At 35.7% G+C, this 12,694-nt stretch overlaps 2 protein-coding genes across 5 annotated transcripts in view; one reads left to right on the top strand and one right to left on the bottom strand.

Annotated features, from left to right (window-relative positions):
* The window catches only part of LOC123527475 (uncharacterized), a 577,437-nt gene that overhangs the window by 72,292 nt on the left and 492,451 nt on the right, over positions 1–12,694 (bottom strand). The window lies entirely within an intron of this gene.
* On the top strand, positions 1,374–2,081 carry LOC123533474 (putative nuclease HARBI1). Its single transcript, XM_053522609.1, has one exon. It carries the CDS (start codon positions 1,374–1,376, stop codon positions 2,079–2,081), a length of 708 nt encoding a protein of 235 aa, XP_053378584.1.

Genomic DNA, 12,694 nt, shown 5'->3' with positions numbered 1-12,694 from the left:
TTTTTGTCACTAAAAGTACCCCTATACTACTTATACAAGGCAGTCTGAAAGACAGCTAAATCCCCCGCCACTGCTATGGATAGTGAAAGGGTAAAACCTTTGATTTTAGCTGTGACCTTGACCTTGAACTGACACGGCTGACTCATGAATTCTGCACAACGTCTTGATGAGGTGATCATTTGACCAAAGTTTCATGAAAATCCTTCAAGGGGTTTAGGAGATACAGAGCTGAAACCTTTGACCTTCAGTTGTGACCTTGACCTTGAGTTGACATGGCTGACTCATGAGTTCTTGATGAGGTGATCATTTGACCAAAGTTTGATGAAAATCCTTCAAGGGGTTAAGGAGATACAGAGTGGACACCAAATGGAAGGCTCAAACCTTTGACCCTTAGTTGTGACCTTGACCTTGAGCTGGCATGGTTGACTCATAATTTCTGCACATCGTCTTGATGAGGTAATCATTTGACCCATGTTTTATAAAATTTCTTCAAGGGGTTTAGGAGATATAGAGTGGACACGAAATGGAAGGCTCAAACCTGAGTATCCAAAAATACTGTTTACAATGTTAGTGTGTTCAAAACAATTACCTTGTTTCTTCTAAATAGGAAAGTACATGTGCTTAACATTCTATAGCTTTTGAACATAAAGGGCATATTATATCACAGTCAGGTATATTTTCATAATGCCCATAACCTAATCAGTCTATTTAACAATACCGTCTTAAAGAATACATCTACGACAAATACATAGTTACATTTGATTTTAACTTTAGAAAATTAACCATTATTAAAAACCTTTCTGTGGGTTTTTATATATGCCAAAAAGGAAAGTTTAAACTAGCCGAGAGAATTTTCATAAACTCTGCATGATCATAGAGCATCATATTATAAACAAATATATTTAAAAAAAAAAAAAAAAAAAAAAAAAAGGAGGGTCCCAGTGCTACTTTTTGAGTTATCTCCATCTGAAGGTGGGATATGTTATAAAGTCAATAGGAAAGCCTCCACTTAGTAACTTATTATTAACGTTAAAGTTCTATGTGAAAGTTTTGCTGCATTTTACAGCCTGCAACCCACCTGCCTAACAAGTTTAATGAACATAAGCATATCTAAAAATGGTTTTGGAAAATAGGGATAACCTTTTTTTTTTGGGAGGTGGTGGTGGGGGGGGGGGGGGGGGGGGGCGTAATCATTGTGGGAGAATTATACTGACCACTATCAAGTTTGAGGGTATTTTTTTTTTTTTGCAAAATTTTCTTTGGAAAAAATGTTTGAATATTTTTATGATGTTGTATCTTGACCTTAAGTCTGGTACACAGATCATTTCTTGAATGAAAAATTTTTTACATAATGTTAGATGTATTTCTTAGGTATGGCAGCGAGACCAAATATGTTGGACAACCTGACAGACCTTGAAATCATCCAGAGATACAGGTTTGACCGTAGAGGTATAGAGTACCTTGAGGACCTGTTGCGACCATACCTTCAGCCAAGAACAGCCAGACATCAAAGTCTCTCTGTGAGAGAGAAGATTTTAATTGCTTTGAGATATTTTGCAACTGGGGGTGTGCACTTGAATGATGGGGATATCCACCATGTTTCTCAATCAACCGTTTCAAAAGCTGTGAACGAGGTGGTAACAGCTCTATGTACACCTGCTTTAATTCAGCAGTTTGTTTCCTTCCCAACACAAGTGGCAGACCTTGACAAGCAGGCCCAACAATTTTACGGAACAGCAAGGTTTCCGAAGGTTGTTGGAGTAATTGACGGGACCCACATTAAGATACTGGCTCCATCAGAGGAGGAGGATATATTTGTGAACCGGAAGGGCTATCACAGCATAAATGTGCAGGTGGTGTTTGATGCCTTTGACAGGATCGAGGATATTGTTGCACGTTGGCCTGGTTCTACACATGACAGCAGGATACTTCACAACAGTGGGCTGAGACAGCTTTTTGAAAAAGGCATTGTCCATGGTGGTTATCATCTGTTGGGGGACAGTGGCTACCCGTGCCGTAGATGGCTGCTGACCCCCTACCTCAACCCTCAACCTGGGGCACAGAGTGCTTACAACAGGTAAATATATCAACTTCAATCTTGCATAACATACCCTAGTGTTACAACTAGTATAATTTCGACTTTGCAATGATTTCTCTGTTAAGTTAAAAATCTTTATGTAGTAGTAAGTTCAAAAATTCATACAGAGGATTTCGAAATCAGTCAAACCAGTAACAGGAAAACTAAAAGTAGTTTATGATTAAAATATATGAGACTGTACAATTACAAGTTTGAAAGCATAAAATAAAATAACTATACAGCATTCAAACTTGTTTTTGCATGTATAGAATAATCAAATCTTTCGCATGTTTTATCATCTGGTAAACAATAGATCAGCATTAACTCAAGCGGTTCGATATGTCAATCTTTGTGCTACTTGCAATACACTAAAGTTGAAGCACAAACCTGTGAGAGAACACTTTTATGTGAAATAGCACCCTGACGTCCTGTCAATGGCTACCAAGTTTAACAAATTTAACAACTTTTATCCTCAAGTTACAACAAACATGTTACAATCAGAATAGACCATGCCAATTTCAGGCTAATTGTCTGATTTATCAGGATTCAGTAGCCCAATGCTAAGATATTTAATAATCTGTGCTTACACTCCTGGATCAATTCCTACACATCTAAACTGAGCTGTTGTACCTGTTGAAACTTAAACCAATAACGAAGTGATTATTTCATACGTATACGAAAAATGAACCATGTTAAGGTTTCGATGGAGGCCTTGAGAAATAAAAATCAAACAACACTAAATCATAGAAAGAAAGAGTTGTTTGACATGAAAATTGAACAGCATGTAAAACATGTATATTACTTTACGAAACAAGTGTCAGTATACTGATATAAACATTGAATTCCGGAAAAGGGCTGCCTAAAGGGGCTCCACTTCCGGACAGTTAAACGCCTTTAAAAACTCACCATTTTCAAAGAACAGTTACACATGTTCGTTTTGATGCATTTGCAATAGCGTGCGAGTGGTGAAATTTCGCATAACAAGGTGGAACACAGTTTTCAGCAATTGTTTATCTTTATTTCTTTACAAATGGCATTCATTTTCAAAGGGAGACAACTGTTCCCGATTATTTTAAGTACAAATGGCATTCATTTTCAAAGGGAAACAACTTTTTCCGATTATTTTAAGTAATCTCTGAGAAAAAGTTGTCTCCCTTTGAAAACGAATGCCATTTGTAAAGAAAAAAAGATAAACAATTGCTGAAAACTATGTTCCACCTTGTTACGTGAAATTTCACCACTCGCACGCTATTGCAAATGCATCAAAACAAACATGTGTAACAGTTCTTTGAAAATGGTGAGTTTTTAAAGGCGTTTAACTGTCCGGAAGTGGAGCCCCTTTAGGCAGCCCTTTTCCGGAATTCAATGTTTATATCAGTATACTGACACTTGTTTCGTAAAGTAATATACATGTTTTACATGCTGTTCAATTTTCATGTCAAACAACTCTTTCTTTCTATGATTTAGTGTTGTTTGATTTTTGTTTCTCAAGGCCTCCATCGAAACCTTAAATCAAAACGAGAAGGCTTAATTAGTGTTTTAATGTGCACTGAAATTTTAAGAATACATGTAATTATAGATTTCATCCATAGTAATTCCCTATTTCATCTACTGATTATTAGAAACTAATTATTATAAGCCAAAAATATGTTTAGCAGATCTTGCAAGTCTAGATCTCAATAATACAAATTGTTTATATGCCGCATGTTTAATTTAATTGGGCTATGCCAAAGTGATATAGATCCGAACACGTATAATCTCTTCTCATTTGGTTTCAAATATTAAAACATGGGTCTGAAATGTATTACTTCTTATTATAACACGATCCGATTCATTTTCCTATTTTAAAAACAAAGAAGGCAGAAAACAGTGAATTATTATACAACAAATCACTGTTCTGACGTCACAATTATTTTGTCATTGCGTCAAATGGCATAGCGGCGCGCTAAAAAAGAAAAGGATAGAAAACGGGCAAATATTTAATGAATGACGTCAAGGTTGTACTTAAAAATCCTTGGTAACGTGTTAGAATCGAAATAATATATCTCATTTAGTGATTTGCTCTTGAATAAATCATTGACGTTCAGATGCTTATTATTATGTCACTCCAGCTGCAACCTCGTGATATAATTCCTTCGCATCTGAACTCCAAACAATGATTTATTCAACGACAAATCACTGGATGAGATATATTATTTCTTAAATAAAAATGCAACATATGATTATAAAAATATACTATATAACAGAGCCCACAAAATCACAAGAAGTAAAGTTGAGAGAGGAATTGGGCAACTGAAGAGAAGGTTTGGGATATTGCATGGAGAAATTAGAATGAAACCAGAGAAAGCCTGCAGGTTGAGTAGTTAACTTTTTTCCCTTTTAAAACACTATTGTTCAAAGTTTAGTTACATCGGTCTTTCAATCTGTGTCATGAACATCATTCGGAAGTTTTAAGAAATATTGAGTTATGCTAGTAACCGAACACTGTATGATAGCCAAGGGTATCACTATTTCAAGACTTGATTTATTTGAAACCGAAAGCAAAAATAATGGGCCATAACTCATAGAGAATTGTTCACACGACATGCATGTAAATTTTTTTGTTGCATCTAAATCTAGATTAAAGATGAATTATTAACTGCCTTTCATTTCATATCCTAAATGAATTAATAGTGAAAAAAGGTATATATTATTCAGAGTTATCACTGCATGCGCAGTACTGCACAACATTTGCAAGCAGAGAGACATTCCATTGCCTGATGTGGACAATGATGACCAAGATGACCAGCCACAAAATGCAATTGACCCAAATGCTCCACAAGTGGGACTGAGATATAGAGATTACATTGCAAACACTTATTTTTGAACAATTAGGTAAACATCTATCAAATAATATTTCTGTTAGACATAAGGATAATGATGTTGAACAATTGTTTAAGTTTGAATCAGATCCATTCAGTAATAACAGAGATAGAGTGAAAGTGCATAAAACTTTAAGCTGAAATTCTAAGTAAAAAGGGGAATAATTCATGACAAATTGTGCCAGAGTTATGCATTTTGTGTCATATGATGTGGGTGATGATGCTGAACAACTATTTTAAGTTTTGTCCAAAATCGACTTTTTTGCACTCTTTTGCTTTTTGAAATAAGCTAGAAGCTTCCACATGTTGTTTACATAAACAGGTAATTAGAGATTCGTTCACTTATTTAATATTAGGATCTTCCTTAACAAAATTTAAATAGATACTTGATTGTGTTGCTGTTAAGATGTGTTTTGGATTTTCTGTGTATGTTTTCGGACCAATGCGTTCTCTTATAACCTTTCTTTTATTATTGAGAGGTTTATTGTTTTGACCCAGTATTCAGCTATTTTATTACGGACACCTTCGCTCAATTTGTCTTTACTTGTTTTGCGCGCGTATGGTACATTTACAGTTTCGCCACTGATTATCTTTTAATTAAGTTTCAAACCTTTTTCACCAGTCCCCTGTTTAAATTGGAATTATAAGCTAGGGCACTTTGTAGTTTAATAGTTTCAATACTGTTGCCTACTAAACATGAGACGACTCCCTGACTTTTTGTTCTGCATTCCGTTGAGAATACATAATGAAGCTTGTACGTCAGACAAAACAGCATCTGCGAGTTTATTTCACCTTCTCCTTTTATTACTTCTTTCAAATTCAAGGCACCGTCTTGTTTTTAAGGAGTTAGGGCTGTTTGCCGGTAGTATAGCAGATATATTTTCAGATCTTTTCTCAGGTGTATACTATCTTATAGTATATTTTACGCATTTCACTATCTTGTTCTTTTGCATTCTGTTTTGAAATGGCTTAGTGGTTTTTATGCTGCCTTCTGTTTCAGTGGATGGTTTGTCCGGACTTTTCTTACTCTTTCCTTTGTTAGTTGTCTGATGTGTTCTTTCTTTTGCTGAATTTTGTTTAGTTTCTTTGGATACTTTATGTATTTCTTATTCATTGGTGTCTTTCTCTCTGACTGAGGCAAAGAGCTTCTATGTTTATTGACAGCTTGTCTATTTTTTTTTCTTTTTATTTTTATACCACTGTATTTTTTTGCCGGGGAAAGATCTGTAGGAGGATCACCTGAAAATTAATTGCACGTGTTTATGCGTTTATGCATTTTCACCACGTTTCTCCATCCCAAAATTAGGTACGAGATAGATCAAAACTTGGACGTATACACGTATTTGAACGTCAGGCGAAAATTATGTATTTTTAGCATACAACTATGATGTTTTATATAATTTTTTATCATCTTTTACAACAATAGGAAATTATGACTTTGTACATTTGTTTAGAGGTAAACTCGTTTCAGGGATCAGAGCGCAAAAAAAACAACATTATTTTTGTTCAGGTATAATACCCTTTAAATAAATATGAAAAAAATACGTCTGAAAATTTCTAGTTGTTTTAAATGTCAAATCGATTTTATACTTCCTTCTACAGTTTATCTGTTTGTAATATGTACTCAAACAATGTACACATGTTTATTAAGAAGTAAACAGATTAAAACAAGATAAACGTGTTCTAGCTGTATCGGAGGCGTTGAACTACGATGAACTACCGTTGTTTACATGAAATGAAGCAAACAACGTCTCTGACGTGATTATAACGTCGTATTTACGTGCTAAATTCGGAACACGTCGGTGCAAAAATTAACAAAGGATTTCTACGAATAAATAATTGCTGTGTCATATAAAATTGCTTGAATAATTTGTCCCAAGCAATTTAAAGGTGCACAGATGAAAACTATTCAGTTAAACAAGTGATATTTTATACAAGCACGGCTAAACACAAGTGAGAACAGCACAGAATATTACAAGCCTTAGTGATATCGGCGCACTGCAACACAACTTTGTATTGCTCTGTTGCAAAGAAAATAAAGCTTCTGTATTAAAACTATGAACTAAACTAAACTTTTAGGGGAGCTGCAGCCAAATCGATTAAGAAGTTTAGCCTGGATGATTTCAGTTACGGCTAGTTTCTCCGTCATTTACAAAATTACAATCATCAGTTTACGGCCATAACTTTGAAAGGGATATACTCATAAGCCTGTCCTGGTCTTTCTCGTTTGCCTTTTGACAAATCAAATGTATTTCCGTTAAGCTTATTTTATGTTCTTTACAACGACACCCTTTGCGTTAAAATACACATATGCGTTTGTGGGCCACATCATGTTGAATATAGCAAATTATGGCTCTGGTGCGTTTTCTGAATAGGAGAGATAGGTATTTACATATATGCATTTGCATTCAGTTTGTTGTTTATTATGTTTATAGAACTAAGGTTTTAGAATAAATAATAACTGTGTAATATAATTATTGCTTAAATATCTTTCCCTAGATCCTTAAATGTGCAGAGCTGTAAAAATATAATGAAACGTGATATTTTATAAAAGCACGGTTCAACGTTAGTAAGAACAGCAGAGGATAGTACCCGCCTTAGTTATATCGGTGCACTACAACACCTTGTAGCTCTGTTGCAAGGAAAATAAAGCTTCTGTATCTAGATTCTCAACAAAACTAAAGGGCTGGATGACGATTTCTATTTAAACTAATTCCTCCATCATTTACAAAATTACAAATTAAAAGTATCTCCGTATACTCTTTCTAACGACACCTTTTACTTTCGAATGCACATTTGCATTTTAAATATAGCAAATTATGGTCAGTCTGCGTCTTCTGAATAGGAGAGATTGGTACTTACATAATTATAATGCATTTGCATTCAATCTGGCCGTTCAATGTTATTTCCATTACTTGTCTTTTCTGATCACGCTGCTAATTCAATGAAATTGTCATTTCTGAACATTTCGAATCACGCAGTGCATTCAATGTTATTATCATTTCTGGTCCTTTCGGATCACGCAGTTCTTTCAATATTACCATCATTACTGGTCCTTTCGGATTACACAGTCCATTCAATGTTATTATAATAACTGGTCCTTCTCAGGTCATGCAGAGCGTTTAATATGGTTAACATTACTAGTCCTTCCGGACCACACAGTCCATTCAATAATATTTTAATTACTGGTTCTCTTGCGGATCACACAGTCTATCAAACGATATACCAGAAGGACTTGCAAGGGGGTTTGTCGGGTTTTGTACATTACAATTCAGGAAAGACTCAACCAAACCGAGTCTGCTATTATTTAACTGGGATTTGTGTATGTTTCTAAATAATCTCCTTACTAGTATAATAATACTTGATCAGACTAATTCCTGTTCCAAATGCAAATATCAGCCGAATTTACTTTTTGCAGATATATATAAGTTCCATTAACTAAATATACTGTTTTATTCCTTGATGTTATTAATGATTACCAAGTCAATATAGAAACAAAGACTTTTGTTGAAGTCGTCATTAGCAGACGACATGCATTGTCTTTATAGACAAAAGCTATTTAATCGGTATTGACAACTCCTCGTTTTTAGTAAAACAATATAGGCCAGGTTCTTTACTTAATGGAAATCCGTAGACAAATCAATAATTTGTGACATGCAAATTGATTTGAAACATAATGCATGCAAGCAAGCTTTTGTACCTAGTGAGGGAGCTTCATAACCAGTTGTCTTATCAGGACAAATTTAATGCTTTATCATACTTAGAGGGATTTTTACTGAAAGTGCTATGTTTTCATTTACGTTTCAAGTTAACCGACATATATTATGATGTAGGGGCATGTTACATGTATTATATCGGATTCTGCTTATCAAATGTATTTCGGTTTTCATATAACATGTCATGTTAATGGACAAGTAGAAGGACATTGTAGTGAACAAATATATATTAACTATATATTTCGAATACACACACAATTCAAAGAGAGTGTGGTCTATAAAAAGCAATTGAGTTTTAAGAATTTAATAATTTAAGCCATCGTAATGTATCACGTTTTTGACGCTGCTTTGTTTGCAAATAGCTGCGGTGACGTGAAACTATATGATATACCGGCTAACACTACTGCAATAAACATCACAGCATGCAGCGGAATTAAAAAGATACAGAACAGAATTGTTGATCAAGCACTATCATGGTCTCAAGCTGTGGAGAGTTGCAAAACGATGAAACTGGGTGCCGTTAGCGATACATTACCTAACTGGGTCAGTGGAACTGACATAAGAAAAAATTTAGAAGATATAATCTACAAAAACCTAAACTACACGTTTTGGTTTGGTATATTTCGGACGCATCTACATGTACGGAAGTGGTATTTTTTCCGAGGCGCGTGCAAAGAATACACGTACACAAATCCCTCAGGTGATCCTAACAATGGACAATGTGCTGTAATCCGGAGTGAATTGAAACATTTCATGAAAGCATACATGTTGATGATTGTAATGAACGTTATCCATATGTGTGCAACAGGTACCATGGTTGTAACTATTTCTTGGCACATAAAGTGTTTGATGTAATAAAGTCCCCATTAGGAGCAAATAGAATTGACATGCCGAATGTTTCACTTAATGTGCACAAAGCGGAGTGTTATGACAGCACGTTTTGTAATTCGTTTTCTTATTCTGATGATTCAAGCGGTTGTACATTGTATGCAAGACGCAAAGGATATGCCGCTCTGAACTATACCGTGGATATGTCAAGTTCGTCAAATGTAACGCATTACGCGAAATCAGGCTGCGTTGTATAATTTATGACAGATACGACTCATATCTCTGAGTCAAACGAAGTTCTAAATCTTCCTGATTGTGGAGTTGACGAAGTGCCGCCGACATACACATGTATTGTCCTTGTAAGAGCTATGCGCCCGACGAAAATGTCACGGTGACTCGTGATATTGTAAATGAGATAGTTAGAAACTTGACCGTAGATCGAAAATATACAAGTTCCTATTAGAGAAGATTGAACAGTTCTACTGATGATCGTAAAGTGTCAAAAGCGTTTGGAACACTAGGAATACTTTTAGTTATTGGGACGCTTTCTTTGTTTGTGTTAGCGGATATATTCCTTCCCACAAAAATGAAGTCAAACAAAAGTAAAAAAGTAGTACGAAACGGTACTGCGTCAAGTAATATTAACGAGGTAAAACTATTTTTCAAACAAATGGGGTAGAATGGTAAAGAGCTAACGGATGTCAGACGGACAAAGCACCATCGCAATAGCATGTAATCTATATTTTCTTGCGACAGCACTTCCATTATTTCTTTCTTTCGGATGAAAGGGGTATATCCAGTCTTGCATGTTTACGCACAAATAAATAAGTTTCCGACGCCTAAACCTGGAGAGTCGTCGACAATAAAGCCCACTCAAACTCTCTATTAATTATCCTAATTGTAAACTGGTATAATTGTCAGTGATTAACAAGTCTTTCCCATATGTCTATTTACGTCATTTAACGTAAGTGTTTAATATTGTTATATTACATACTATACTACATGCAGCCACAGGAAAACACTGCAGAAACTACAAGGCAGAGACTGAAGCACTCATGAAGGCCGTCTCAATGGTTGAAGACTCGGCAGAAGAAAGCTCCTCAGTCGTCTTTTTCACAGATGCACTGTCTGTCATGGAAGCTTTGATCAAGAATAAAGCTCCGCAACTAGCCAGAAGAATGCAGAGCCTGAGTATAACCTGCAAAGAAGCACTTCAGTGGATTCCATCCCATTGTGGACTTGCAGGCAATGAAGAGGCAGACAAACTGGCTAAGCTAGGAGCTCAGTCAGAACAACCAACAGAACCTGTGAGTTACAAGGAGAAAGTCACCATCATCAAGGCACTAACGAGACCAAGGATGGTTGAAGACGCTTTTCATCTCCTTGATCGGTTTGAGCAAGTGATGATGGTCAGGCTCCGCTCAGGGCACAACAAGCTCAATGCTCACATGTACAAGAAATACAGACTGACATCATCGCCAACTTGTCCATGTGGTGAAGAAGATCAGACTGCGGAGCATATACTTCAGAGATGTAAAAAGCACGACCAGAAGCGAGCTGCGACTTGGCCGATAGATACCTCAATCCACCAGAAACTGTATGGAGGCATTGAGGATCTTAGGCAAACCACAAGTTTCATCGAGGCTACTGGTCTGAAAGAGTAGATGCGAACGACAAGAAGAAGAAGTTATATTGTTTAACCATGTATTCATTTTACAAAATAAAGTCTGGTGTTTGTGCCCAATGTCTGTATAATATTTTATGACGTACTAATTAAAAAAAAATGGTTTCTACTTTAAATGAAATGAACTGAAACCTGAAATCCTAAAAGAGGAGTCTTTCTAAAAGTAGACGTAATTTAAAAAGATCAAGGCAAATAAATGATCAGTATTTCTTCAATATCTCTTACAGGAAGGAAACAAAAGTAATACTAGTTTGTTTTTCAATAGTAGTAATGTTAGCCTTTTGATATGATTTACAAATACTAATAATCATAGAAAAATAATTCACGAAGTAAAGACAGTCGAGGAAGCATTTCAGCACTCATTCTATTGCACCAAAGTGTTAATTCCCATGTGCGGAAGAACAATACAGTTCGGTTATGAACAAGAGGGTGATCCGCCGGAAGTGGTTCTGGTTCAGTAACGTCTAGTCCCGCCGCAGCAATTTCACCAGAAATCAATGCCCCGAGTAGATCATCGTGTTGTATTACCCCGCCTCTTCCGCCATTCACCAATAGGGCGTTCTTTTTCATCATTTTGAAAGCAGACTTGTTGAATTTGTGCCTTGTTTGTGGCGTAAGATTACATCCAATACAAATTACATCTGATTCAATCAAGAGCTTATCAAATTTTACGAAACTAGCCCCGAAGTCATCTGCGTAACATACTCTGCAAATGTCGTGTTACAAAAGTGTTTTAACTTCGAATGGCTTCAGTCGCCTAGCAATGCCACATCCGATGCGCCCGAGTCCTAGTATTCCAATTGTTTTATTGGGCAGCTCCATATGTCATAGAGTGTGTTGTATTCATCACCTTTGCTTAATAATTAATATATAACTATTTTTTATAAGAATTTGGTTTGTTTAGTTAGAGCTAAATAGAAAGATTTTAGTCTTTATACTTAGTCGAAAACACCTTATACAGTTCCGTTAGTTAATATAGTAGTTGTAGTCAGTAGTCCAAAATAGTCGTATTTACGTAGAATTTACTACCTTTAGACCTTTAATCTCAAATTTATGTTCGATTAATCTTCTACTTAACATTCATTTGCATGAATCAATAACCAATCACAACCACACCGCCATATTCAAAGTGTTAACAAGTCATAGCCATTTTGTGCACAAATATTTCCCCATCTATTGTCTATATACATTCATATATATACAGGTAATTGTCTGTTTCAATTTATAAACATGTATTTATTGTAATTATCGATTGTGTGCATTCATCAATTGTTCCAATACTCGTAATTATAGTTTTCCATTGGTACAATCGAATGTTTATGTTATAGTTGCAAGATAGTATCTGTCGTCAAATACATTATCAAACGAACCCCAGACTTGAGTTGTTATTACTAAATCTACCGGCTGGCGAAGTCGGCGACACATACAAAACAACGATATAGGTTTCCACTTCCACCTCTTACCATCTTCGACAGCTTTCAATATCGTGTGAGGTCCTCATTTACGTTGAGTCCTATGTGGCTTAATC

This window comes from Mercenaria mercenaria, chromosome 14 (assembly GCF_021730395.1).
Source record: "Mercenaria mercenaria strain notata chromosome 14, MADL_Memer_1, whole genome shotgun sequence".
Taxonomy (NCBI): domain Eukaryota; kingdom Metazoa; phylum Mollusca; class Bivalvia; order Venerida; family Veneridae; genus Mercenaria; species Mercenaria mercenaria.
Note: the sequence above shows the minus strand (reverse complement) of the source record. Positions and strands in the feature narration are given on the sequence as shown.

Excerpts from the sequence above, each read along its gene's own strand:
- LOC123533474 (XM_053522609.1), top strand. The coding sequence starts at position 1,374 with ATGGCAGCGAGACCAAATATGTTGGACAACCTGACAGACCTTGAAATC.